The 26,072-nt window shown below is 42.2% G+C and overlaps 4 protein-coding genes across 5 annotated transcripts; 3 read left to right on the forward strand and 1 right to left on the reverse strand.

Moving 5' to 3' along the window:
* The first annotated feature begins 730 nt into the window (after window positions 1-730).
* On the forward strand, window positions 731-8,690 carry LOC140784489 (probable ubiquitin-conjugating enzyme E2 23). 2 transcript variants are annotated; one of them, XM_073131936.1, is made up of 9 exons: window positions 889-1,117; window positions 3,322-3,428; window positions 3,597-5,740; window positions 5,914-6,054; window positions 6,135-6,638; window positions 6,851-6,920; window positions 6,999-7,138; window positions 7,278-7,589; window positions 7,968-8,690. In XM_073131936.1, exons 2-9 carry the CDS (start codon window positions 3,422-3,424, stop codon window positions 8,235-8,237), a joined length of 3,588 nt encoding a protein of 1,195 aa, XP_072988037.1. In that variant the 5' UTR covers window positions 889-1,117; window positions 3,322-3,421; the 3' UTR covers window positions 8,238-8,690. The 2 variants fall into 2 exon arrangements, with proteins under 2 accessions (XP_072988038.1, XP_072988037.1); XM_073131937.1 differs by lacking the exon at window positions 3,322-3,428 and having other exon boundaries at window positions 731-1,117.
* Window positions 8,691-14,879: 6,189 nt separating this feature from the next.
* Window positions 14,880-17,804, forward strand: LOC140784420 (uncharacterized). Its single transcript, XM_073131822.1, has one exon. It carries the CDS (start codon window positions 16,661-16,663, stop codon window positions 17,660-17,662), a length of 1,002 nt encoding a protein of 333 aa, XP_072987923.1. The 5' UTR covers window positions 14,880-16,660; the 3' UTR covers window positions 17,663-17,804.
* A 1,805-nt stretch (window positions 17,805-19,609) lies between these two features.
* On the forward strand, window positions 19,610-23,096 carry LOC140783617 (bifunctional dTDP-4-dehydrorhamnose 3,5-epimerase/dTDP-4-dehydrorhamnose reductase). The gene is made up of 2 exons (XM_073130557.1): window positions 19,610-20,334; window positions 22,361-23,096. The coding sequence occupies exons 1-2, from the start codon at window positions 19,693-19,695 to the stop codon at window positions 22,811-22,813; spliced, it is 1,095 nt and encodes a 364-aa protein (XP_072986658.1). The 5' UTR covers window positions 19,610-19,692; the 3' UTR covers window positions 22,814-23,096.
* A 53-nt stretch (window positions 23,097-23,149) lies between these two features.
* Window positions 23,150-25,720, reverse strand: LOC140783616 (subtilisin-like protease). Its single transcript, XM_073130556.1, has one exon. The coding sequence runs from the start codon at window positions 25,011-25,013 to the stop codon at window positions 23,598-23,600; it is 1,416 nt and encodes a 471-aa protein (XP_072986657.1). The 5' UTR covers window positions 25,014-25,720; the 3' UTR covers window positions 23,150-23,597.
* Window positions 25,721-26,072: the final 352 nt, after the last annotated feature.

Below are 26,072 nucleotides of genomic sequence, written 5' to 3' on the forward strand. Positions count from 1 at the left end.
ATGGATCATTTTCCTGTGGCTTTGGGTTTATGCTTGCTTCAATACGGATCGTAATGGTTAACTTATGCTAGAATTCATATTTTTATTTGGGATACAAAATTAGAGGGATACTAAAATGTAAACTCATATTTGGACTACTTAGATATTGATATAAAATGGACACATATGAGATCTTAAATAGATTCAAATACAAATTAGATATCACCATAAGCAAATTAAAATGCAAATAAATATAAAAAAAAAATCCAAAGTTTGAGGATATACAATACACTAATAAATTTATTTATTTTTATTTTACCAATAAACAGGATATTAAAATACCTATTTAAATCCATATTTAATAGTGGAATGTGGATTATGAAAGATAAAAGATAAAGAAAACTATAATTAAGAGGGTGAGGAAAGTAAGGAAATTTGAAAATCTATTAAATACCGGTAGATTCAGGTTATACTTGTGGATAAGCAGGTCTCCTAGTAAATTTAAATAGAAAATTTGCAGCTCTGTTTCACATCTATGATATTGAACTGGATCGAATATTATCCGACCCGTTTGCAGTTTGCACCCTTAACTGAAACTTAGATTTGACTGCGGGCTTACATTTGGATCCAAAGTCCACCCAGTTAAGTTTCGCCTCTAGACTCTAGTAGTTTATTAAGATCCGACCCGGCAAAACAAACCGAGTTCAGTAGGCTCAGGTGATAACACGAGACGCGAGCCAAACACAGCATCGACTCTACAAACTATAGCGGTCGCCATGTTTACTACCATCTTCTAGCAATAATTTACAAAAGAGATTGCGAATAATAGCAATTTGCTTCGGTGTACATTTTTTTTTTGTGCCTTACGTCTTTATATTACTTCCGACTTCCGACTTCCGAGCTTAGGTTAGGGCATCTCTCGTGGCGTTCTCCTTCTCCAAGTCATCTCCTCCTCCCTTATCTTACGAAGGTGTTTAGAATCCGATCCCTTACTCAGTACTCGTCCAAATTCCGATTCTCGCGGCGAGCGGCATACAAGCTCGCCGGACCCTCCTCGATCAAGGGCTGTTGTTTGGATTTCCTGCAGATCTTTCGTTTAGTTCGGTTTCGTATCTGGAGGGCGTCGCGATTGTCTCAGGTTTGGATGCGCCTTTGTCGATGTTATTGAGATTTATCCGATTCTTTTTGATATTATCCTTTTATTGGAAATTTAGAGTCACTTCATTTGAGTGCCTGATCTTGCTATTAGGACTTATCTAGTGGCCACGCGGAAGAGGAAATATGATTTTTTTAAAGAAAAGATGGTTATTAAAGGAGGATGCAGCTGAGAGAGTTAGCTCTTTTTAACTGAAATTTTGAAATGATTATTTTGATGCGTTTTTGTTAATCTGTGCCACTTAAGTTCCAGAATAGAAAAAGTGCAATAAAAATGTGAGTTTTTCATGGAGGCATTGTGAATTTGCAAGAGAATAATAAAGCTCGGAATAACGTGGAGAAAGAAAGATTACCGAGTAAATCTTTATAGCCAATGATATGATTTGTTTTACGTTTACATTTTTCATGGCCTACATGCAAACATGCTATTGAATTGGTATTTACGTTTCTCTGAATACTGTGTGAAAGCAAAGTCTTTGCTAGCGTTTGCGATGGATCCTACAACCTTCTTCCAGACCTTCTTATTAACTAGTAGACCTTCATCTGGTCAAAAGGGTTCTAAGAAAAGAGCACATTATTGAAGCTTTAATTGTTTGACGCTCTGGTTGAGTTTATTCCTCTTTCCTGCTTTATTGAATAAGTTTGTTGGCTTTTAATTTCTTGAGTTCAATTAAACTGCATGCGGTTTTAGACAAGTCCTAGACATATTTTTACTAGCATCTCATAAGAAGTAGAGAGTATGTTACTATATTCTTATCTAGGGGCATTACCTATGATTATGTGCCAATTGGGTTAATGTTACAGGTGCTGGTCCTGTCAGTTGCAAGAGACATTGTACGTTCTTTGCGTCTAACTTGTGCTAACCTTGTTTAGAACTGTTTTGACCTTGCGCTGACCCACTGAGGAAGCACTACATACAAGATATGCTGACTCCTGCTAACCATAATAGACAGATGTGTCATGCCGATTAACTGGCACCCCCCGGACCACCATATAGTTCCTTCAAGTAAAGACCATGTAGCTGCCTTTGCAACCTTTAGTGTTCACTTTTCCATAGTTAACTATCACTTTCAAGTTAAAATAGCGTAATGAGTGTTTTAAAAAAAATTATTTCAATTTCAGTTTAGTTATTGGCTAAGAAATTGTTTTGGAAAACAAATGGCAAGATCTAGTGCTTCATATCATTGCAGAGTACCAACAAAGAAACTTAAGTTAGCGTAGGTATCAAGGTGAGTTTTGTGAGCATTTTATGAAACAAATTTGCCGTATGTACAGAATATTCACCAAAAAAAAAAGCACACAACTGGTGGATTTTAGGGGAGGGAGGTAGATTGACAATATATTTTCAATTGGATGAAGCTTGTTGTGTGGTTAAAATACAATCTTGGTCTCACTTCTGTCTTGACATTTCTGGAAGGAAGGGAAACTTTTTCTTGCATTGCTTTCACCATATTTAGATTGTTCGTTGTGCTTCCTATATTGTTATTTGAGGTTCGGTGAGCATCAAACCTCGCAGGTGCGCACCGGCTCGGGCTAATGGTCTTGGTTTTTGATAGCAGTGCGCATCGACATAGGGTCGAGAGGCTGGATCGGCTGATTTAGCTTGCTGGTGCATACGAGGCTTTAGGTGGTGCATTTAGGGATTGGAGGAGGGCAATTGATGGTAGTTTTACTCTAGGTAGGTTTGTGAAAAGGGCTTAAGCTAAGTGGTACAAAGATCTAGGGTTTGGATATGGTAAACTGATGGTTAGGGCTAATACAGATAATAGTGCTAGGTAGGTCGATGGCACTGGTAGAGTTGTACATGGCTAGAAAGAAGGATGGCACGGTGAAAAGGAAAACTACAAAGAGGAGAGAGAGACAAGGTGAGATGACTTAATAAGAAATAGAGAGATAGACGAAAGATTATTTAATTCAATAATTCAATGCATGTCTAGATTACAAGCCATAAGACCCTATTTGTAAGAAATAAAATAAATAGTCTTAAGATAACTAAAACCGAATAAAAAACAAATTAGTAAGCTTATCAATCCAGTCTCTGTATCTCCTTCAGATTAGATCACGGTTTTGTCCCATATCCCAGATAAATTCTAAATCTAAAAACATAGATCATGACGTTATCAAATAAATCTCTCTGGTTTCATATTTTTCAGACGTCATATGAGTATTCGCTGAGTATTTTCTCAGATCTGCGCAGGCTGTAAAATCCTGCAGTTGAGGGAATTGGGCTAGTTTGAACTTGGACTCAAAGACTTGCACCATAACATCATTGTGATTGGACCAACTTATGAATGGTATTAAAATGAACTTAATTGGATGTCCTTTTCTTGGTTCATGTAGTTTTAAATTCTTATATTTAAAAAAGAAAGATCTTATTGTCGTAGCATGATCTGATGATTTTCTGGAGGACTTCTCTTATGTGTTTAAGTTAAAAAAAATTAACTGTCATTTGCTGTTGACAGGCTTTCTGAATTTCGAATCAATTAACTTGAAATTTGTGGTATTAATGGAAGATGCATCAAATGACTTTGGATCTATAGCTGAGAAGAGTCCAGAAAATGGGGAGGAAGTTAACTGTCGAGAACCTACAAGTGGCCCGCCAAAAGATTCATTTGTATATAGACAAGATGTTGTCAAATGCAGTAAGTATGGAGATTTGCTTGGAATAGTGATGGAAGTAGCTGGGGATTCGGATTCAGATAGTAGCATCACAGATGACAGTGATGATGAAGAGATGGAAGAGAGGAATGACGCAGAAGTTGGTGCTACCGGTGATGGTGATGATACTGTCAACATGGATGGTGATGACAATGATGATTCTCTACCAGATGGCCAAGTTAGACTAACATGGACGGATGGGTCAGAAACAACGGATGATATAACCAACATCACAGTTGTAGATAGAAGCTTTTTGCATGGAGATTATGTTGCTTCTGCTTCAGATCCAATGGGTCAGTTGGGTCTTGTTGTGGATGTTAACATCACAGTTGATCTGCAAGCTGCAGATAGGGACACGTTAAAAGGTGTATCTTCTAGAGATCTTAAACGCATAAGGGAATTCACTGTTGGTGACTTTGTAGTGTTTGGACCTTGGCTGGGTCGAGTGGATGAAGTTTTGGATAATGTAACTGTCTTATTTGATGATGGATCTGTTTGTAAAGTTGTCAAGGCTGATCCTCTGCGACTGAAGCCAGTTTCAAAGCCGCTTATTGATGATACAAGTTGTCCGTACTACCCAGGACAGCGCGTCAGAGCTGTATCATCATCTGTTTTTAGAACCTCTAGGTGGCTTTCAGGATTGTGGAAAGCAAGCCGTCTTGAAGGTACTGTAACCAAAGTTGAAACAGTTTCTGTTGTTGTCTACTGGATAGCATCAGCCTATCTTGGCATTGGTGCCAACCAAGCAACTGTTCCGCCTGAAGAACAGAATCCAAAGAAGCTAACTCTGTTATCTTGTTTTTCTCATGCAAATTGGCAATTAGCTGACTGTTGTCTCCTCCCTTCACCTGGACAGCTATCATCATATGCTGATGATACTTCAGTGACAAGTACAGAACCAAAAGAAAGATGTACTGCGGAACATATGGAAAACCCAACATGTGATAACATAGAAGGCTCAGGACTTCCTGCAGATGTTCCTGAACAAGATCTGAAAATTCAGAATGACACAGTTAACTTAGGTGGCATGGTCAGTTCAGATCCTCCAAATGATCCACTAGATTCTGAGAATCTGGTAGATTCATTTTGTGAAAGTAGTATAGAATTAAAAGAAAATTCCAAGCCCAATACTACTGATTCAACAATTGTTAATGTAATGCTAGTAGCAGGTGAAGACAATGGAGCTGAACAAAATGTACTTCCAGAATGTTCTTGCAGTAGTTCATCATCGGTGTTGAAGGAATCTACTCATGAAAGTTGGCCTACATATCGCAAAAAGCTGCGGAAAGTCTTATTCAAAAGAGATAAGAGAACACATAGAAGAGATGAGACCTTTGAAAGGGCTCTTTTTATTGTAAATACTGTGACGACGGTTGATGTAGTATGGCAAGATGGAAGAAGAGAAAATCAACTGGATTCAACATCTTTGATTCCTATTCAGAGTCCAAATGATCATGAATTCTTCCCTGAGCAATATGTGGTGGACAAGACTTCAAATGAAGTGGATGATTCTTCTGAAAGAAAACGTGTGGGGATTGTAAGAAGTGTGAACTCCAAAGAGAGAACTGTATGTGTTCGGTGGCTTAAGCCTATATCAAGGCCAGAGGATCCCAAGGAATTTGATAGCGATGAAGTGGTGAGTGCATACGAACTGGATGCTCATCCAGATTATGATTATTGTTATGGGGATGTTGTTGTCCGCTTGCCATCAGTTTCAGTTTCTAGTGAAACAGTCAATTGTGAAAGCCCTGTGGAGAAAGAGGATGACCAAGACCCAATGGGCACAAAAGCTGATCCAAGCAGGCAGCAGGCAGATTATGGTGAATTGGAGCAGGCGCCTGAGGTTGAATCCTGTGCAACTTTTAGTAGTTTGTCTTGGGTTGGGAACATAATTGGTTTTCAAGATGGTGATATTGAAGTAATATGGGGTGATGGGAAGATGTCAAAGGTGTGGCTCTTTTGAAGTAAAGACTCATATAATTGTAGCATTCCAATTTTTTTTTTTACATGAACAATCTCTCTGAAAAGTTTATGTAGTGTGCTAGTTGGCATCACCGTCTGTGTGCCAATTTATTCTGCAATTTTAGTAATTTGAAGATGCATTCCTACCTCTTATTTTAGGTTGGACCTCATGAAGTTTATGTTGTTGGTCGAGAGGACGACGGAGACTCATTTGACGGTGGAAGTGAAGTTAGTGATGATGGTGCTAGTTGGGAAACAGTTGATGAAAATGAAATGGACACACTTAATAATTCTGGAAAGGTTAATGTCTTTTATTGCCATTATTCTGAATTTTACTTGTTTGATTGGCTTTTCATTTGTTCTTGTATCCTTTGTTACAGGAAGGTGATCTTCAAATGCCGACTGATGAGAATGTTGAAAAGGAAAACAGTGATGTTCTCTTTCCAGATAATGGTAATGCTGGACGAAATGGGCCACTTTCTGTGCCTCTTGCTGCTCTTGGTTATGTCACCAGATTGGCGACAGGATTGTTTGCTCGGGGAAGAAAACAAATGGATATTTCTGGTTCTGATGGCATGAATGAAAATGAAGCTAATCCACAGGAAGTCCTCGAGGTTTCAGAAAAAGCTGCAGACGAGGGAACTCGCAATAAAGAATCTGAGGCTTCTGTTGGTAGTGTGTATGTCAATGATGCGAAAGAGGCATGCGGTAATATGGCAGGAGCAGAAGAAAATGACGTGAAAAAGGATGTAGACAGCTCAGCTTCTATGGAAGAATATGCTGGAAGTACAGGGGCAGATAGTCGTGATGGTCCTCATAGCTTCAAGCACTTTGATATCGTGCAAAACCCCTTGGATCATCATTTCCTTGGGGATAGTGGGCAGGTGGCCTTTGCTACTGTTTCTTCTTTTATGTTAGAAATGTTTCTGGTTACTTCACCTTTTCCAGTTTATGAGTGCTGATATTGTATAAATGAAAAGGTCTTTAAATTAAAACACAGCTAAGGTTTTCATTCATATGAGGATACAGATTATTTTGGTCTTGATTACGATATATGGATATCTTTGATACTCATTAAAGTAAGAAATAAATGCAGGGTACTTGTGGAAAGAAGTGGGTCAAAAAGGTTCAGCAGGAATGGAACATTCTTGAGAAGAACTTACCAGGTCAGTGATACATGTCTAAAACATCAAGGCTTGGGTAGAAATAGGTATCAGAAGCTAATCTTTTTAGTGTGATTGCAGATGCCATTTATGTCAGAGTATTTGAGGAACGCATGGATCTAATAAGAGCAGTAATAATTGGAGCCTGTGGAACACCATACCAAGATGGCCTTTTCTTCTTTGACTTTCACCTGCCACCTGAGTACCCTCAAGTTCCTCCGGTAATTGAAGCTACATTGTTCTGTTTTTCATGATGTTTCTTGAAGATTAGCTCTCAGCAATTCCTAGCATATGAAAGATGGATTTGTATTTCCAAAATGAGTTCTCTTCTACTAATAATACCTTTTCACCACCTTGCAGTCAGCCTACTATCATTCTGGTGGTTTGCGAGTAAACCCCAATTTGTATGTTGATGGGAAGGTTTGCTTAAGCCTTTTAAATACATGGACCGGCAAAGGAAATGAAGTTTGGGACCCATCATCCTCCAGCATCCTTCAAGTTCTTGTTTCACTTCAGGGTCTGGTTCTTAACTCTAAGCCATATTTCAATGAAGCAGGATATGAAAAGCAGGTTGGAACTGTTGAAGGCGAGAAGAATTCTTTGCCTTACAATGAGAACACATATCTGCTGAATCTGAAATCTATACTATATCTGCTGAGAAGGCCCCCCATGGTAAAGCAAATTGCTAGCCCTTCCTGCCTGTGTGTATCTATTGCATGTCTTCTCTCCTTTCTATTTGTAGCATTAGTTTTTCTTTTTCTACTGCTGCTTTAAATGCTTTTGCATATTTCGATTTCTTAACGCTACGAGGAAAGCTGCTTGATGCAATCCTATTGAAATAGATGTTGGCTTCAAAATATCATTTTCTTCATCAGAATCTTCATCAATCCTATCAGTGTTATGCAATCCAATACTGGCGGGCATTTCAGTTTCAAGTGTCTCCTTTAGTATGGTCGTACAATTATGCCGCAGTCCTGCTAGACTTGTAGTGTTCGAACTGTCTTGATTTAATAATCTGACTTTTTCCGTCTCTTTGTTTGGTTGATGTAGCATTTCGAGGGCTTTGTTAGGGACCACTTCTGCAAGCGTGGTCACTACATTCTCAAAGCTTGCGAGGCCTACATGGGAGGCTCTTCAATTGGCTCACTGACATCAGATGCCTGCTCCACTGAGAAGAGCAGGGAGCATTCTTGTTCAGTTGGTTTCAAGCTAACGCTGGCTAAAATTTTGCCACGGCTAAGCTCCGCACTCAGGGAAGTTGGAGTAAACTGTGATCGATTTGAATACCTACATAACCTCGAAAATATGCAAGAATGTTGAGCAGCTAAATATTTTTGCACTGGTACGGGTTTTACCAAAGGTGAGGTGAGGTAAGGTGAGGATATTGCTTGCCTGTTATGGTTGTCGTGTGTTGGTGCACTCCAGTGTTCTTCGTTTATTAAAGCATTTGGCGTGTTCCAACTGTTGTTTTACTTCTTCTTTCTTTTTAATCTTTCAATATAAACTTAAAACAGGGACGAAATTGCCCTGTATAGTCATCATTTTTTAAGCCGCAAAGCTCTTCAAATTTGGCTTGCAATCTGAAGTACAGTCAAGACGTACCTCCTTGTTTTGTTAGGTACGAGGGAGCAGAGGCATCATTACTTGCTAATTTCTTGTAACTGTTGGCTTTGACTTCGATGGGAAAAGAATTTCATTGGCAGCAGCCCTTTTCCTTATATTAATTACTTATGATCTATGAAGGATGGTGAAAATAAACATGATTTATCGACAGTCTTCCCCACTATAATTATGTCACGCATCTGAGCGTTCTTATTTATCTGTTGAGATTTTCTGGCTTATTTTTCCCTTGCCACTCTCCCCTCTTGCATCTTCTGGACTCTCGCAAAACAATCATTCACCAAGTGTCAAGGTTGGTTTTTGAGATGAGTGTGTATAACCTACTTAAAGCTTTCAACTGTTAGTATTCGCACTATGTACTTTGAACTATGAGATGTGGCATTGGCTTTTCCAAATATCATCTTTGATGTTTCATTTGAAAATATCCCTAGGCATCATTATATTATCAGTTGGGACTACAATCTATGGATAATCAGTCCGTTATTTTAGCAGTACATCGTTGAAGGGGAAGACTGCCTAAATTGTGGGCTGAGGAATTGTTGCATTTGCTCACATAGAGAACTATGAGATTGGCCACAAGGAATCCAGTCTTAGTTGGTACAAAACTGGAGAAATTGTTGACTGCCTTAACGACTTCAAGACAGACACCGAAAATCCTCTGCGGAGACTCGTTGTTAAGAGCTGATTTAGACTGCCATCTGTTACTGTGTCAATTGCATATGTATACGACTAAAGTGTTAGTGATACTCGGTGTGTAAATATGCTTCGAAATGACTGCTGGTATTATTTTGGACAACCAATCTCGGGCCGTCATTAGTTGAAAACGTGGGTTATCGACTCCCACTTCCAAAAGCCACTCAACATGCCAAAAAAGTGAGAGGAATAAGGCTGCAAGAAGGATAATGCCAGAACACCCTGCGGGCTGCGGCTATATAAATTTTTTCATTTAACTCCCTGCATTATATTGGTGTTGTGGTTTGGACCACTGTTATTTACTATTCGCAAATCACGATCGTTTTCGTAAGATGAGCTAACTGTAACGATGTTCTTTTGTTGAAATGGGACAGTCTTAAACTACATAGGCTTCGAAGTGCAACGACTTAATAACACAGGGTGTCATATATTGAAGAATTCTCTGACAATTAGAAGGGAAAGAAAAGGATCATGAAACCAAATCTCTATCTCCTTTCTCTCCTGCTGTCCAAATTGGGCGAAGAATCGCTTAGTGGAAAGTGAACTTTATTGGACATGGCTATGATGGCTATGGAGGTAAAGGATATCGAAAGCAAAGCGGATATCCGCGGTATAACCCTTCACAAAACCTGAGCATATGCCAAATGCTTGATAGGTGTATCCCTTTTGCTCACTGCTATAAAGCTTGTGATGCGGCACAATGGATAGAGCAAGCAAGTCCAAAAGAAGCAGCTACTCGAGATTGTTTGTATATCATTGCCTGGTTAAGCTAACCAGTTTCAGGGCTCCTCTTTCTTGGCAGGAATAGAGATTTGCATAATAGAGGCTCTCTAACCCTCTGCCAAAGGAGAGTTGCCCTGCGACTGGCTTCAGTTTAAGAGTTGGAAGCTTCAGATAGTAGCAGCTGCAGTGCTTCGTGCTAGAGAAGAATAAATCATCGTTGGTTTCGATCATATTTTTTTTTACTTACACTATAAAGTTTCCTTGGTTTCTTGTTTTGTCTTTCGCACTTGCTGCTCTTTTATTGCTATTGGAAATCTAACCAAAATATAAGCTTTTGTGATGAGTCTTGATTCCTGAAGAAGGACTATAGCCTTTCCTTTCCCAAAAGATTGCTTTTTAGAGTGAATTATGACATCTAGATTCGAGACAGTTATAAATTAAGTAACTACTGAAAGAAAGATGAGAATGCTTAGACTAGAGGTATTAGCTCATAGGCTAGAGATTTCATTTAAAGTAGATGATTACAAGCTTGATACACAGAGAGAAAAGTAATAGATAGTTTAAACAAGTCCACGAAACTTGGCGAAAAAACAACAGCACAACAGAAATTACATTTCATCAAAGCCTAAATGGCAACATTGACACAGAAGATCTAGCTTTCAGCCATTCTGTCATGATCACTGGATCCGGCTAGCTAGCCAGGAAGAAGACCTACACAAACACAAAATTGAAAGGATAAAAAGAAAAGAAAAAGGAAATTGAGAGGTGCTTCGCCGCCAGCAAGCCATGGCCAGATATAGCGGGAGGTGGTGGTGGCGACAAAGAGGAGGCGGTGGCCTCGGCTACAGGGAGGGAGCGAAGAAGCTAAGAACAATAAAAATATAAATAATAATAATAATAACATAGGGGTGGGCGAACGATCCTACATCACCGCACCCTCTCCAACATTGGCAAACCCTGCTCTGCTCCCCCTCCACTGCCGCTAGCCTTGTAGGGGAAGAGGCGACGAGGAGCGAGAGAGGGCGACGTAGAAAATGGTAGTGGGCGGCGCGAGCACGGAGAGGGTGAATGCAATGGCGTCAATGAAGTCGCAGCTTGCAAAGGAAGGGGAGAAGCTTGAGGGAGGAGGGACGGGGTTGAAGAGGATGAAGTAGTCCAAATAGCGATGAGTTTAAGATAGGAGAAGAGCATGGAGAGGGGAAGAAAAATATGAAAAGAAGAGGTTATTAAGGACGGGAAAGGGTGCAACATCACCATCGAGGGGAGAAAACCCTCTCTTAATTCCCATGGCCACCAGGCAAAGAGGGGAGGGGAGTTTTTGCCCGGCTGGCTACGGAGGAAGACCCCCCTTAGTAGAACAAGCTGCTACGGCCGCCGGTTCCACAAAAATTTACTACTTAAAGCAAGACGATGATGTTTGAATTAGAGATGCACAAAGTAACTGTTCACTGCTACGTGCAGTAAACAGTAAACAGGTCGAGTGGAAGTGCAATTTTATGCTGAAAAAATAATGCCTATATGAGTTAATTCCCAGCACAACGCAAATTCTCACAGTTGGAAATTAGGAAACAAAGATGTAGGAAAATAAGCCTTAAGCCTTAAGCCTTAAGCCTTAAGAAGAAACTATATAAGTTATTCCCTTTAAGTAAAGGGATATGTCCACAGATTATGGACGTAATAGTAAGTAGGTTGGTGTCTCCCAAGATAAGGAAGAGGCACCCATTATTATTTAATAAAGCAGCATATTCCAGCAAGCATTTATGCGGAAGTAATTGTTCTCGAAGAACTGAATAAATCAATCACCTTACTTTTTCGACCACATTATTATTTTGACAAAATAAATTACTAAATATTAACTCTAATATTTATCAGGAGAATCAAATCCCCTAGGGAGACTCAAAATATTGAGTTAGAATAGCAGCTTGCTTTCACATTATTACGTTATATGCAAATCCATGCGAGATCTAGTCGATCTCTTTAAAATTACAGATTTCTTGGTTAATTCTCTCTAGTAGTTATTATTACTTTCGAAAAAGATATTAATCACCATAATGTTCCAATAACAATCATTTAGGCCTGTTTGGATAGTCCAATATTATATAAAATTCATGAGAATTAGATTTTCCTAAAAAAAATTTAAAAAATAGAAAAAGTTTCCTACGTAGATGTTTGAATAATTTTTCCACTTCCATAAAAAATACATCTTTTCTCAATGCTTTTTCCCTCAGTCTCCCACCACCTCCTCCTCTGCTCACCACCGCCATCTCCTCGGCCCACCACCAGTCCTCCTACTCCCATTTCTCCTTTTTTTTTTTATCCAAAATTTTCTAAATTATCCAAACACGATAAATTAAATCGACACTAAGAAAAATACATATAGGATCAATTTCTATATGCTAAAATTCCTCTCAACAATTTCCCTAACTTATCCAAACAAGCCTTTATAAAGAGGACCATAACACCGGGTCTCCTGCAAGTAACCCAGAAGCCAAAATCATGACTTCCTTTTTTTTTAAAATGAAAAAAAAGGTCATGGTTTTGTTCTACTGGACTAATTAAAACAAGAATTTTCCACCTTAGGTGGCAGAAGATAAGTAGAAAACCTACACGGAATCTCCTTTTCTTAAACACGTCGAGCTTCTCCTGGATCAAATTGGACGTGACCCGAGATAAGGGACGAGATGCTACAATACCTTATCTTCTCCAATCTTTGTGTTGATATCGATTTGATGGGTTTTGAGGGACTGGCATTTGGTAGAGAAGCTCAAGGCCCACCAGTGCAACGATTATTTGGGTAAAGATGAGAAAAAGAAAGATCGACACTTGTTCCAATTTCCAAGCGACAAAATTAGTCAGAGATAAAGATTGTTCGATTGCCAACCCGAACACGAGAGTCGGATGCATCAACCATTCAACCCTCTTTCACCCGCTTAAAGCCTTAAACTCTCACGAGATTCCACTCTTTATTTCATATCCTCTTAAGCCTTAAACTCTCATCGAATCGGGCCGAGCAAAGTCTGGATTGGGCCAGGCATAATCTAGGGTTAGTTTTAATTACATCTTTGACCCCTCAGCTATCACACTTTCACCCTACTAAACTAATTACATATACCATCACTAAGCCTCCACCGTAAATAGATAAACAAAGTAGTCTCTATGTCAACTTCTCTAAATATTAAATTATAATTTATCTTCTGTAATTCCTTCAAAATCCACTTCTAATAGTAGAGAGGGGGTGAAAGTAAAGATATTTTTATAGGACTTCCATGAGGCATCCGGAGTAGTAATTGAGAAATCAAAATGTGGTTATTAACCCTAAGTTTTAACTTTGAAAAAAAAGAAGAAATCGTAAGATGATATAAAATAACAACGAAGCATGCACGACGATGGTTTAAATTCTAATAAGTGACTAGGATTTGGACCTACCATTGTGAGCACAAGGACAACACACGAACGGCTCTGTGCAGCAATACGTCGACACCTCCTTCGCCATCAATTATGGAGCAACTACAACAGCCAACTACCTTTTGCCCCTGGCCCACTTCACTGGTAGACAAAAGTGGGGGCCCGTGGTACGGCTACAAGTCTAGGACTAGGACTACGACTTGAATAAATCTCGTTGGAATTACGGTCTGTGGTTATCGGATTAGCAAGTGATAATTTATATTAATCTCTGGTTCGAAAAAGAAAATTAAAATGTAGGCAGTATCTCGTATCGATCGTCGTTCTTTCTTTTAGTTTATTATTACGGTACGTTAGTTGATTCGTTGAAGACGACGTGCTCAAGGAATTTTCTCGTTGTTGAATGCCACCTAATTGAAACATATATGCACTTTTCACACTTTTGCTAGTTATAACGTTTTATTGCAACCAATCCTTTAGAGTTTACATTTTTCTCTCCTCTTCTATAAGACTTTCGCTCTCGCCTCTGTATGTCCATAGATTTCTCTCTTTATTCTTTTTTTTTTTTTGTTCTCGTTCACTTTACACCATGCATCTCACCCTAATACCAACTTTACCTCTAATCTATTTTCATACGTGGATGCAAACATTGAATTCGCCCCCATTCTCCTCCGCCATCTTTTACTATCAAATCTTATTTTGTTTTATTCTTTCAATTTTAAATGGATTGATAGATCTATACGTATTAAGTTTTCAAGTGATCTTGACGAAGCCTTAAGCGAGAATTTATTCTTGGCATGGCTAGCTTAGTCGTAGAGTTTTTAGTTTTGGGGACTCTTCCTCTGCCTCCTTCGTTTCTTATAGTACACATGTAGCCTAACGATAGATTGCTCAGGTTTACAATTTAGTTATGTTTAGCTTTTGGAATCCGAGTTGAAAGTAGAGACAGTGAACCATGTCAAAAATTACAGAGTTGTGCATTGACTAGATTGGGCCAATCTCGCTCTTGTGAGGGCTAATCTAATGTATTAGATTAAGTTGTCCTTACTTTTGAAATGAAGGCTGGAATCTTATACGATGACTTCCATAGTTTGGACTGTTTAGCCATGTGCAAAAGATGTAAAGAGACTATTTCTCTAAGACATTGTATGTGGCGAAAAAAATAATCTAACTTAAATCCCATTGCTCCATTAGTTTAGGAAAGAGAATTTAAACATCCAGGAAAATGAATTTAATAGCGCCTAGAAAAGAAAGTTCAGATGAATGAGTCTGATAAATAACTATGGTAAAACTAAAAAGAAAGTGTTAATTATAGTTTGACTATTTAATTATCATTTTTTTTTTTAAAATCTCAAGAAAAAAAAATAGACACATGTACCCGTTAAATTATCTAACTATATTACTAAACCCCTTTAGTTAAAAATTTTATTTAAAAAATATTTTGGACGAATAAAATATCCTTACCTTTTTTTTTTCCTCTCCGGTTTGAAGTAGATTTTTAAAGAAAATTATAGAAGATCGGTTTAGAAATTCAATATTTAGAGAAATTATGGCTAATAAAAAAAAAAAAGGATATGAGAAAAAAAAAAAAAAAGTAGAGTAATTTTTATTTATCTATTAAGTTAGTAAAATTTTCAATAAAATATTGATGAAGCGAGCTTAATAATATAGTTAAATGGTTTAAGGGGTATATATAACTTCTTTTTTTGTCGTGAGGAGTTGAAAGTGATACATAGAGTTGAGAGGGGGTTAAGATGTAATTAACTCTTTACAAATATTATTTGGCCCATAAGCCGATGCGCCCCCATTATAAACAAAATATTACAAAAGTACCCGCTTGGTAAATAGTGATCTGCACCCAATTGTCGACCCGCGTACGCAACTCCTATCGTAAGACCCAGGTCAGTCGTGCTCCCCACCAGTTACAAAGGAACGGGTCCCACATGCAAGTTGGCTCCAGTTGGCGATGACCCCATCCATGGCCGCCTCGTTTCCGGGGTCCACTGCGCTTAACCATCCCCTGCAGACCCGGTGGGTCCCGAACCCTACGCTTGCCGAGATGGCGGTCCCCGCGAACCTACAACGTCTCAACGGGCGACACGTTTCCCACGGACGGGCAGCTGGAACCCACCCCCTCCATCCGAGAGTGGGGTGGGGTCTGACGTGGGACCACTACCGCCTCGGGTGCGCCGCCGTGCCCGCAAGAGGATGAGCGATGCGTCACGCAGCCACGACAGGACTTACGGAAGGGGTGGATGGTGGTGGGGTTGGGGGGGGGGGGGGGACAGTTGGCAGTAAAATACTTGTGGGAGCCGGGAGCACCACCCACGTGGGGCCGACTTGGGTCCCCTTTTCCCAAGGGGGACCAACTCACTGGAGTTTTGAGTGGCCCCAAAAGGTAACGTGAGAGGGGTTAAAATTTGAGGGACGGAGATCGCGTGCAGCTCAAGTATGTAGGAATTTTTGCTGCGCTCTCTCCACAGAGTCGAATCAACCACAACCAGGGACTGAAAAGAGTATGCACACAGCCAGGCCCCAGCCTTTTTAGGTGCCTTTTAGAAAGAGAAATTTGTAGGAGGGTATTTGTGGAACGAAAGGGTGCGCGCATTTACGGAAGAGAAGTTCCAAGAAGTTTCGGGGGGCAATTGAAAAAAGGTGAGAAGGAAAGGAAGATCAGGTAGGGAATTGTATACACGCACGGACCTCGGCATTGGCTGATTGGCATGAGGAGAGAATAGAGATTGGAAATTCATAAAAAGCCTAGTTAATCCAGGCGTTATAAAGAAAAAGAAAATCAAATGGTTGTAATATTATATATTTGTCCTGATAAAATTTAAAAGTACATGAACAGGAAAAATAGAGACGCTGATTGGTACTGCTATTATTTCAGAGCGTAGAAGGAAGTCTTGTTTGCTATTTTAGTGAAAAGAGGACCCTTCTCCAAGGATAGTTGGGCCTTCGCGTGAAATAGATTGATATATCTGTTATCCAGATCATATATATATAGGATCCAGTAAATTTACCAAATTAACCCCGTAAAGATTTTAAATCGGTGGACCCAGTTGTAATCTGACGGCCTGCACAAGTGGATCAGTGGGCACTTGAGGTAATAGGAGTTTAAAGGCCATGAGATAGGCCAAATAGTGAGTAGAATAAGACGAAGGGAGTTGGGTTTCCAGGGTCCAGCTTAACAAGCTTCCTTTCGTTGTGTCATGTGTGTGAGCTCTTCGTTATCTTGGGTTACGAGCGAAGGGAAAGAGTAGAGATGTAACCTGGTTCGAAGGAGAAGCAGAAGACCGCGAGAGATGGATTCGAAGAAGCAAGACAAGGACGAAGAGAACGGGAACCGCGCCGACCTTTGTGACACCGGAAAACCGCCGGCGACGGCGCCGCAAGGTGCGACGGTCCACCGGCTCATCATGCCCAAACCGGACGTGATGATCCCCAAACCAGAGCTGATACTCCCCAAGCCGGAGCCTATCGATTTGATCGGCCCATTCCAGATTCTCCGCCGACCGCCCGGTCGAACGAAGGACCGGCACACCAAGGTGGAGGGCCGTGGCCGTCGGATCCGCATGCCGGCCGCGTGCGCCGCACGAATCTTCCAGCTCACGCGGGAGCTCGGCCACAAATCTGACGGGGAGACCATCCGGTGGCTCCTGGAGCACGCCGAGCCGGCGATCATCGCCGCCACAGGTACCGGCACCGTCCCGGCGATCGCCACCAACGTCGGGGGGGCCCTCAAGATCCCGACCCAGGCGGCGATATCCGCCCCGGTGACCTCCACCTCCACCACCACCGCCGCCGAGGAGGAGGCGGCGAAGAAGAGGAGAAGAAAGCTGCAGCCTTCAAGGGTTGCGTCGACCGCAGCCACAGGCGTCACGGGCGCAGCTGGTTACTATACTGTCCATGACCCGCTATTACCGGGAGGGGGTGCGATCTCGATATCGGCGGGGCTGGCTCCAGTTGTGCCGGTTTGGGGAGGCGCCGCTAGGGTCCTACCGCCGGGGGCGGTGTGGATGATTCCGCCAGCGGGGGGGGTAGCGGGGCCGTCCAGCCAGGCCCAGGTTTGGGCGATACCGCCGGGTGCGCAGTTTATAAATATCGCGGCGGCGAGGCCGGTGGTCGCGGGAGGCGCCGCCGCAGTCATGGAAGCTCCGGCAGCGGCGGCACCGCCGGGAGGAGGGGCGCCTCCGGAGCTGCAGTTGATGACCGAATCGGGAAAGCAGCGGCAAGGGCAAGAGGAGGAGGAAGAAGAAGAAGAGGACGATGAGGAAGAAGAGGAGGAGAGCGGCGCCGAAGACTAACTCTGTTTAGATTTATTTCTCTTTTTTAGTTATGATTAATCGTGTTTAGTTAATCTTAACTCGGTAGTTTTAGTGAAGCGCGTCGTGGCTGGCCACACTGGTCACTGGCCAATGGCCATGGACACGGTTCCTTTCCTCGCCATTTTCTCGCCTCTTTTCTCTTTAGTTATCTTGTCCTGTTGTTTTGAGTACGCACGTGTGGAATTGTTTATTTGGTACGTGTGGGTTGTGGTCCCCGCGTGCGAGGTGGGTCAAAGCTTTAAGCTTCGGGGTTGGAGCTTATTTCCGTGGTCCCCCCATGGACGGTGCTCGCCTGGGGACCACGTGGCAAGTGGGCCACAACTGCGGGTCACGTGATGCGGGTGGATGCGGGGCCCAAGAAGAGGCGTGAGGAAGGGGGTAGATGGCCGTCATGGGTGCGATGTGGGCGACTCGTGGTGGTCCCACGGCCACGCACACCGAAAAGGTGGAGCCTTCCTAGGGGCAAGTGGAAGGGGCCCCGGCGCCAGACGTGTACACGTGTCCGGCGTAGCCGGAGTGGGCTACCGAAGTGGTGGAGTGGGGACGGTCTCTGGCTGGTGGACACGTCACTGGAGTGACGTGGCAACAGGTCGGCAGTCTCCTTACTGTTACTGCTTGTTACTAGTGATATCATATCTCACATCTGATGGGTCCCTAATGATCAGTTGTATAATCCAGTGGCGAAAGTTTCACTGCCGACCTGTTGGGCATACAGTTCTAGGTATTTTAGTAAATATTCAAAGCTTAAGCAATTTTAGGAATAATTATCTCTTTCAATATGGTGCACTGGTTCTTAATAAGTTCCAACTTGTCCATTAGACGCATGTTTTCTTCCGCTTCGTAACTGAAATTCCCCAGGATCTCTTTGTAGCAATTTTCATAAGCAACTTGATCCAGAAACGGGTTAGCCAAGTAGCAGTTAGTTTTTAGCATAGCGATGGCTATGGGCCTAGTCTAGGTTAGGCTCAAGCCAATATAATCAACGAACCCGAGTAGTACTCAGAGTGGGCCAGGCCCACCTACACTCTGGTGCCCCGTCGCCTTCTTTTACGGCGACTAGTCCCAGTCACCACAAACGCTCTTTTTCATCTACGAAAACGCTTCTGTGGTCGTGAGAGGGAGGCCCTTCATGCTAGGAAGCTTCACTTTGACAACATTTTGGTGAGACGGCCCTGCTTTCCTGAACTTAAGTCGACTTTGGCTTAGCCATGTCACATATTATTATTGTGCTAACTATTTAATATATCTTTTCTTCTTTACATAAAAATAAAATATACCCACCATCTTCTAATTAATTTATATTTTTACTCGTCTATAGTATTTAAGAGGATTTTATGGACCTTTCTTTGACGAGCATCCTTATATGGTGTAAGGTTGGTACCAAGTTATTATCTTTGTTGGTGGTTATGTGGTCTCAAAACTAGAGCTGAGAAGGAGTCGGGGGAATAATATATCCATCTATTTAGTAGACTCTTTCCATTCCCGCTTCCAATTGTCTCGAGAAAATTTGGAATTCAAATCTCGTCAATGTATAAATAACTTCCATTCTAATCAATGGCCCTATTTGCTAATAGTACCAGATTCAACAACCAAATGGTATCTAATTGTTTGATCACTTCACGTGGCAATTACTGGTTCATTGTTTGGCATCTTTAAGAATGGCATGTATTACGAGTTAATTGTCTAATCGAGTCACCGTTTCTATTTGAAAGAGTATGAAAGTTAAAATAAAAATGAAAATATACGATAGATCGTGGAGTCGCACGTTCCATATGCTAATGCTATAAGACAAAAGAATAGCTAATAACGTAATACTTCGAGATTGAAGCGTCCAGAGAATCTCTAAAGCAACACTCGTATTATTCACACGATACCCCCCCCGGCCCCAACTAAGAGATGGACATCCACATACCACATGCATCATCTGCGGACATCTGGGGTAACAATAACCTCTTTTAATTAACACAAAGCTGAGCTCTCTCTCAGAGATCCAGTAGATTCCATTTTCCATGCTCATCGTTATATCCACCCTACCCTCCTCACCTCCCTCTCATCCCCACTACTCACACCGACGCTTACAAATACCCCATCCGAGCGTGAAAATATCAGACTTATCCTCATATAATTACTCCCATCTTCCTCCTGTCGGTAGCCCCTCTCCCGGATCCAGATCTCCTCCCCCAAATCGCTGGTTGATGGGGCTGGAAACGAATGGCTCGACCGGTAACCAAACCGGTCTAAAGTTCCTTATCTACGGCCGAACCGGTTGGATCGGCGGGCTATTGGGCCGGCTCTGCGAGGAGAGGGGGATCCCTTTCGCATACGGGTCGGGTCGGCTGGAGAACCGGGTTGGGTTGGAATCCGACATCGACTCGGCCGGCCCGACGCACGTGTTCAACGCCGCCGGGGTGACGGGGCGGCCCAACGTGGATTGGTGCGAGAGCCACCGGGTCGAGACGATCCGTGCCAACGTGGCCGGCACGCTGACGCTGGCTGACGTGTGCCGGGAGAAGGGGCTAGTTCTCATCAACTACGCGACGGGATGCATCTTTGAGTACGACGAGGGGCATCCCCTTGGGTCCGGAGTCGGGTTCAAGGAGGAGGACACTCCCAATTTTGTTGGGTCCTTTTACTCCAAGACCAAGGCCATGGTATGTAACGTTACTTCCAGTAGATCTCTTTGCTTTTTGGTCGCGTTTAGCAGATCTGGATCGGAGAGATCAAGCTCAGATCTTGGAATATCGGTTCCATTATCCATGTTGTCTTATTTTATTTCTTTCCTTTCTATAGTTTGTTAAGAATAAAGCCTTTTTCACAAACACTCCTCTACAAACATTTCGCAAAAAGTGACGATGTGTCGTCATACAGTCATACTGTGTATTGATTATGTTAAGAGAGAAAAATTAAGGGTTAGTAAGATGTCACGTCGTCACATTTCGTACAATGTTTATAAGCATACCAGTGTTCGTTTGTCAATTGTAGTGACTTAGTGGACTTGAGGCGGTTTTTATGATTTCGACATTGGCAGAGTACATTGGTAAGGTTTAAAGCGAAGATTTTGGAATGATGGACTACTAAGATCTTTAGTTTGGGAATGCCGGTTAACTTGGTGTAGAAATGCCATCATTGGTACTTTTTAAATTTTCAGGCTATTAGCATAGGTAACTTATTTGAGAAATTTGAATCATAGAAAAGATCCAAGCGTAAAGTTCTCACTGCAGCAGAGTATCTCTTCTCATTGTAATGTTAAAATTTGATAAGCACAAAAACCTACCTTGCCAAAACATAATTTGTGTAGTAACATTCCTGACTAATGTAGGAGTGCTGATATAAGGGTAGACAATGATAAATATGTCCGGAAATCATTGTTATAAGAATGGCCTGGTATATTAGTAGTTTTGTGAATTTCTCCCTGTTATACTCTTGATAGTTGATGACCTTTGAAAGTTTTTGACCAAAAGGCTGCAACCTTATTTCGTTGAAATATAAAACCACTAATCTCCATCCTGAGATTAGTTTAGTCTCGCAACATCCAATACAGCACAATTCAAAGGATGGCCCTTGGAAGTTGCAAGTTTTTTGTAGCATTTTCTGTAATTGACAAAGTAGCATCTACCAGAAGGGTCCTACCAACTAAGCATAAGAATGATGGCTACTAAATGCTCAAAATGGCTGTTGACAATGCAGGGCTTATCTTTCCGATTATGCGCCTCTTGATCAGCAAATCTTTTGCTTTTTAAATTCTGACAGGATGTTATGAGTTTTCTTCAACTTCTAGAACTAAATTTTATGTTATATTACATTTGCTATAAAACTGCAAAGCTAGGCTACATGTAAGATGACGTAAGTAGAGAAGCATTTCTGATTTTCTATTGACAGATACTGATTTTGAGAAGTCCATCATTTACTCTCCATCAACTTTATTATTTGTTCATTGGCATGACACGCTGACAACAAAAAGTACTGTTATGTGAAATATGCCACCCTAGTTGGAAGAGTCATTATAGAATTTTGTCCCAACAGGATAGTTTCTTGTAACCTTTCCCTTAGTTAAGAAGATGACACACCAAGATAAAAATCAGCCTTTTGTTTAGTTCCGAATGCCTTTTCAGTTGCTGATTTTAAGTTTGGGTTACAAACTAGCAAATAAACGTAGGATTTCTTAGTCGTTGGTGGGCACTTTACCACTTCAACGTATCTTTCTATCCTGCAGAATTCTGACTATTTGTAAAGAAAGATAATTTGCTATCCTCTGTTGTCAAATTGTGATATATTATTTCCTTTGAGATCTATTGAAAGAGTATGTGCTATCTTATGTTGTTTCTTTTGAGATATATTGAAAGAGAATCTGCTATCTCTAATACAGAACAAATTTTTTTGACTAAATGAAATCCAGGTATGTTGGTATTGTACCTGCCTGTTTAAGACATTTCTTGTTACTTGAGAACTATCTAATAAGCTTGCAGTATATCGATAAAAAAACTTGGGAATGATTACTTCAGCTGGTTCTGCCGTGATTTTGGAGTGCTTTGTTTTTATCTAATTGTGCATGCCACTCAAATATCTATCCTGTGCAAACTGCATCTCAAGTTCATGTGGTAATATTCTTATAGAAATAGCCTTTAAGTGAAAATTTGAGCAATTTGGTGGTGAATCATGTGTCTGTGTCTGTTATAGGTTGAAGAGCTGCTCAAAAACTACGAGAATGTCTGCACCCTGCGTGTCAGGATGCCTATTTCATCCGATCTATCAAATCCACGCAATTTTATTACCAAAATCACCCGGTATGAGAAGGTTGTCAACATCCCCAACTCCATGACTATCCTGGATGAGCTACTGCCCATATCTATTGAGATGGCAAAGAGAAACCTCACTGGAATCTGGAATTTCACCAATCCTGGTGTGGTCAGCCATAATGAAATCTTGGAGATGTACAGGGACTACATCGACCCAAGCTTCACCTGGAAGAACTTCACCTTGGAGGAGCAAGCAAAGGTAATAATTGCTCCCAGGAGCAACAATGAACTCGACACCACCAAGTTGAAGAAAGAGTTCCCTGAGCTTCTGTCAATCAAGGAGTCGCTCATAAAGTTTGTGTTCAAGCCAAATCAGAAGACGGCCAATGCTTGAGGATCAGAGTCCTTTTGTCTTCCATCTGACCTTCTTAGTAAGGTCTTTACTTCTTTGCGTTGCAGTTTGGAAGGCCCAGTATATTATTCATCATCAATAAGCGTGACCGGATGGTTCACCTTTTGGTCATAGCATGAGCTCTAATCTGTAATACTAAGTTTGGTTGTAGAGAAATTGCTGGGAAGTCGCAGCTATTTTTTCTTCTCGTTGTGCAAACTGGAACTGTTTTCAAGGTGTTGGTATTCCAGGTACTGTTAAATTCATGGAAAGGGTCTTTAATTAAGTATGCTGGCATTAAATTACGAAAGCCTCCTCAGAATTGGCAATGCTGGCATTAAATTACAAAAGCCCCCTCACGAGGATATTGTAAGTCTTGTGGCTCTCCAATCTCCATGAATGTTGAAAAAGAGAGGGATGGAGTTGGCCAGGGCTATGGATGTGTATTTATACGCAAGTGCTGTTAATGTAGTGTATATATCCTCCATTATATACATGTACATGTATAGACTGCATTTATTGTAAAAAATACTCAGGTGGAAAGTCCTAGTTGACTCTGACAAAATATGCGTTGATTGGGTAGTTCCAGACAAAAAAGGTCAGCTGAGTTGGCTAGTTGCAGTTCCAGAAGTTGCCGTTTATATACATTAATTAGAAGAAGAATACTGAAATTTATATTCATTCAACTATTCTAAAATCTTCCCCACTGTTTAGCACCTTTATTCCAGAATAAAAAAGGTTTATTCCAAAATAAAACTCTTTTTCCGTCGAAACAAACGACCCCCCCTTAGGCACTACTACCATCTACAATGACAATAGGGCTCCTGACAAAATGCTCACCGGAAACCCACCTCAAATTTCCATCTACAGATCCCTTTCTACTCCCCTTCCAGCTCACACTCACCGTAAACGTAATCTTTTCGTTCACGTTCGAAAACTGCAGCTCCGGAGGCGTAACAATAACTGACACCTCCTCCGGCACATCGAGCTCTACCTTGTAGCTCGAGTTCGCCTTCCCCACATTGGTTACGGTCCGGTTCACGGTCACCGGTTTACCGGCAGGAGCCACAACTATGGCCGGGTAGTTGAGTTGGGCCTCGGTAATGTTCGCCACCTTCGAGCATGACACATTGTGAGATCGTACAATAGCAAATAAACCGGTATCCCCGAAGAGATTGCAGATATATCCGATGTAGTCATCTAAACCTAGATCATATACTAGTCCTGGATCCGCAGCCTTTGTTGGGTTTACTTGACCGGTTCCCATGGCATAGAAGGGAGCCTTTTTTAACTGCTCGTCCAATACCGGCATCCCGTCGCGGCCCCCGGTGTCAGACGTCGTCATGATCGCAGACTTAATGGCGGCCGGTGACCAATCCGGATGCAAGCTCTTCAAAAGCGCCACGATGCCACTAGTGTGGGGCGTGGCCACGGAAGTTCCGGACATAATGTTGAACGTCTTCGTACCACTATTTCCTGATCCGACCTGTGTAGGCCATGCGGCTAACACATTCAGGCCCGGCGCCGAGATGTCCGGCTTGAGAATTCCGGGGCTCACCTTGTTCGGTCCCCTAGAGGAGAAGTGCGCGATGACTGGAGCGGGGGATACACCGAGCACCGTGCCGTTGAAGACGATCGAAGCCGTCGGATTTTTCGACGAGCCGTATGTTGTAATGTTGAGGTCGTAGAGCGAGGGGAGTTGAGAGACAGGGAGGTCGACCGCCCGGTCGTCGGTGGTGAAGCCGTTGTCGGGCGGATTGATCCTTATGAACCCGGCACCGCCCGCTTGAGTGACGCCATCAGCGAGGTTTTTTAAAGAGAGAACTACTGGCCCATCGCAGACCACTATCTTACCCTTGATTGGAAAATTCGTAAAGTCGTCGCATGAGCTGAATTCGGGAGAGTAAGCGAGGGAGCACGAATTGGAAGTAGAGTTGTCTTCTTTCTGGTTGAGTGCTTCCCCATGGAATTCTCTCCCATCCCCGAGCTTAACAGTCGACCTGAAGCTTCTATCGACGCTGCTGGCAGCCACCGTTCGACGCCGAACTCGGTATGGGGCCACTGTTGCCCACGGCGCAGTTAACAACGACACCCTTCTGCATCGCACCAAAGGTTCCAATAGCAATAACGTCGTCAAAGAAAGGAAGAGAAGGACCGGCAATAGAGATGGATAATATATCAACCCCGTCCTTAACAGCTGCATCAATTCCAGCTAGCAAAGCGGCCTCGGAGCAAGTACTCGCGTTGCAAACTCTGTACATAGCCACGTGTGCGCGTGGGGCAATACCGGCTGCCGTACCTCCTGCTAACCCGAAAGCCACAGCATCAGCTACGAAGTTGCCGGCCGCCGTGCTCGACGTATGCGTGCCGTGTCCCACGTCATCGAAAGGAGCTTCTTGTGCGTCAACTAATGATTTTGCACCGATGAGCTTATTGTTGCAGCCTTTCTCGAACGCGCACGAACCCCTCCATTTCTTAGGAGGGGGAGGCATTCCTTCGTCAGAGAAAGAAGGGTGGGTGGGTGTAATCCCAGTGTCTAACAGACCAATTATAACACCTTCGCCGTAGCTAGAAGAGTTCCAGAGTCCATTTCCTGGTGTAAGACCCAAGAATTGAGGGGTGTGAGTGGTGAGAAGTTGTAAGACTCGGTCCGGGTACGAGCGCACGAACTCGGGTTTATTGGAAATGCTAGCCAACTCGTCTTTGGTTAGCCTCGCGGCGAACCCACTGAAGACCTCGGTGTAGGAGTGGATTAATCGTGACTCGCCCGAGGTGGCCTCGGGTAAGAACGACTCGTGCCAAGCCTTTACGTCCTCATCGAGGAGGACAAAGTGATCAGCATCTGCAGGTGGCCGAAGTTGGACTACATAAGTCTCCAATTTGTTGGAGGATAGCACTAGAGAGAAAGTGGAGAAGAGTAGTGCGAGGGGGAGGAGGAGAGAAGAGAAGGATATCATCTTTTTCCTCCCCTCGAGGAAGAAGAGGGGATGGAGATATATGCGAATCAAGCGCAATTATTGTTGGCAGTAATATGGAAGTCTAGCAGTGTATCCTGGCGACGTGCATGTACATATACTCCTTTTGTTTTAGGATTTAAATCCTCTGGCTGTACCTGGGCAGAAATGCATGCGTTGATTGGGTGATTCCACATAAGGAAGGTTAATTTGCGGAATTGTGGTAGGAATTTAAGTTGGCTCGTTTATCGATTCCATATTTTTAAGTGTTAATGTACCAAGAATAGTAATTGTCGTTTAATTCATGA

This window comes from Typha latifolia, chromosome 3 (assembly GCF_019914945.1).
Source record: "Typha latifolia isolate L0001 chromosome 3, TyphaL0001v2, whole genome shotgun sequence".
NCBI lineage: Eukaryota > Viridiplantae > Streptophyta > Magnoliopsida > Poales > Typhaceae > Typha > Typha latifolia.

Coding starts and splice junctions, on each gene's coding strand:
- LOC140784489 (XM_073131936.1), top strand. Junction 5,741..5,913: donor GTGATGGGAAGATGTCAAAG/GTGTGGCTCTTT, acceptor CTCTTATTTTAG/GTTGGACCTCATGAAGTTTA. Junction 6,921..6,998: donor TCTTGAGAAGAACTTACCAG/GTCAGTGATACA, acceptor GTGTGATTGCAG/ATGCCATTTATGTCAGAGTA.
- LOC140784420 (XM_073131822.1), top strand. CDS start 16,661: ATGGATTCGAAGAAGCAAGACAAGGACGAAGAGAACGGGAACCGCGCC.
- LOC140783617 (XM_073130557.1), top strand. CDS start 19,693: ATGCTCATCGTTATATCCACCCTACCCTCCTCACCTCCCTCTCATCCC. Junction 20,335..22,360: donor ACTCCAAGACCAAGGCCATG/GTATGTAACGTT, acceptor TGTCTGTTATAG/GTTGAAGAGCTGCTCAAAAA.
- LOC140783616 (XM_073130556.1), bottom strand. CDS start 25,013: ATGCAGCTGTTAAGGACGGGGTTGATATATTATCCATCTCTATTGCCG.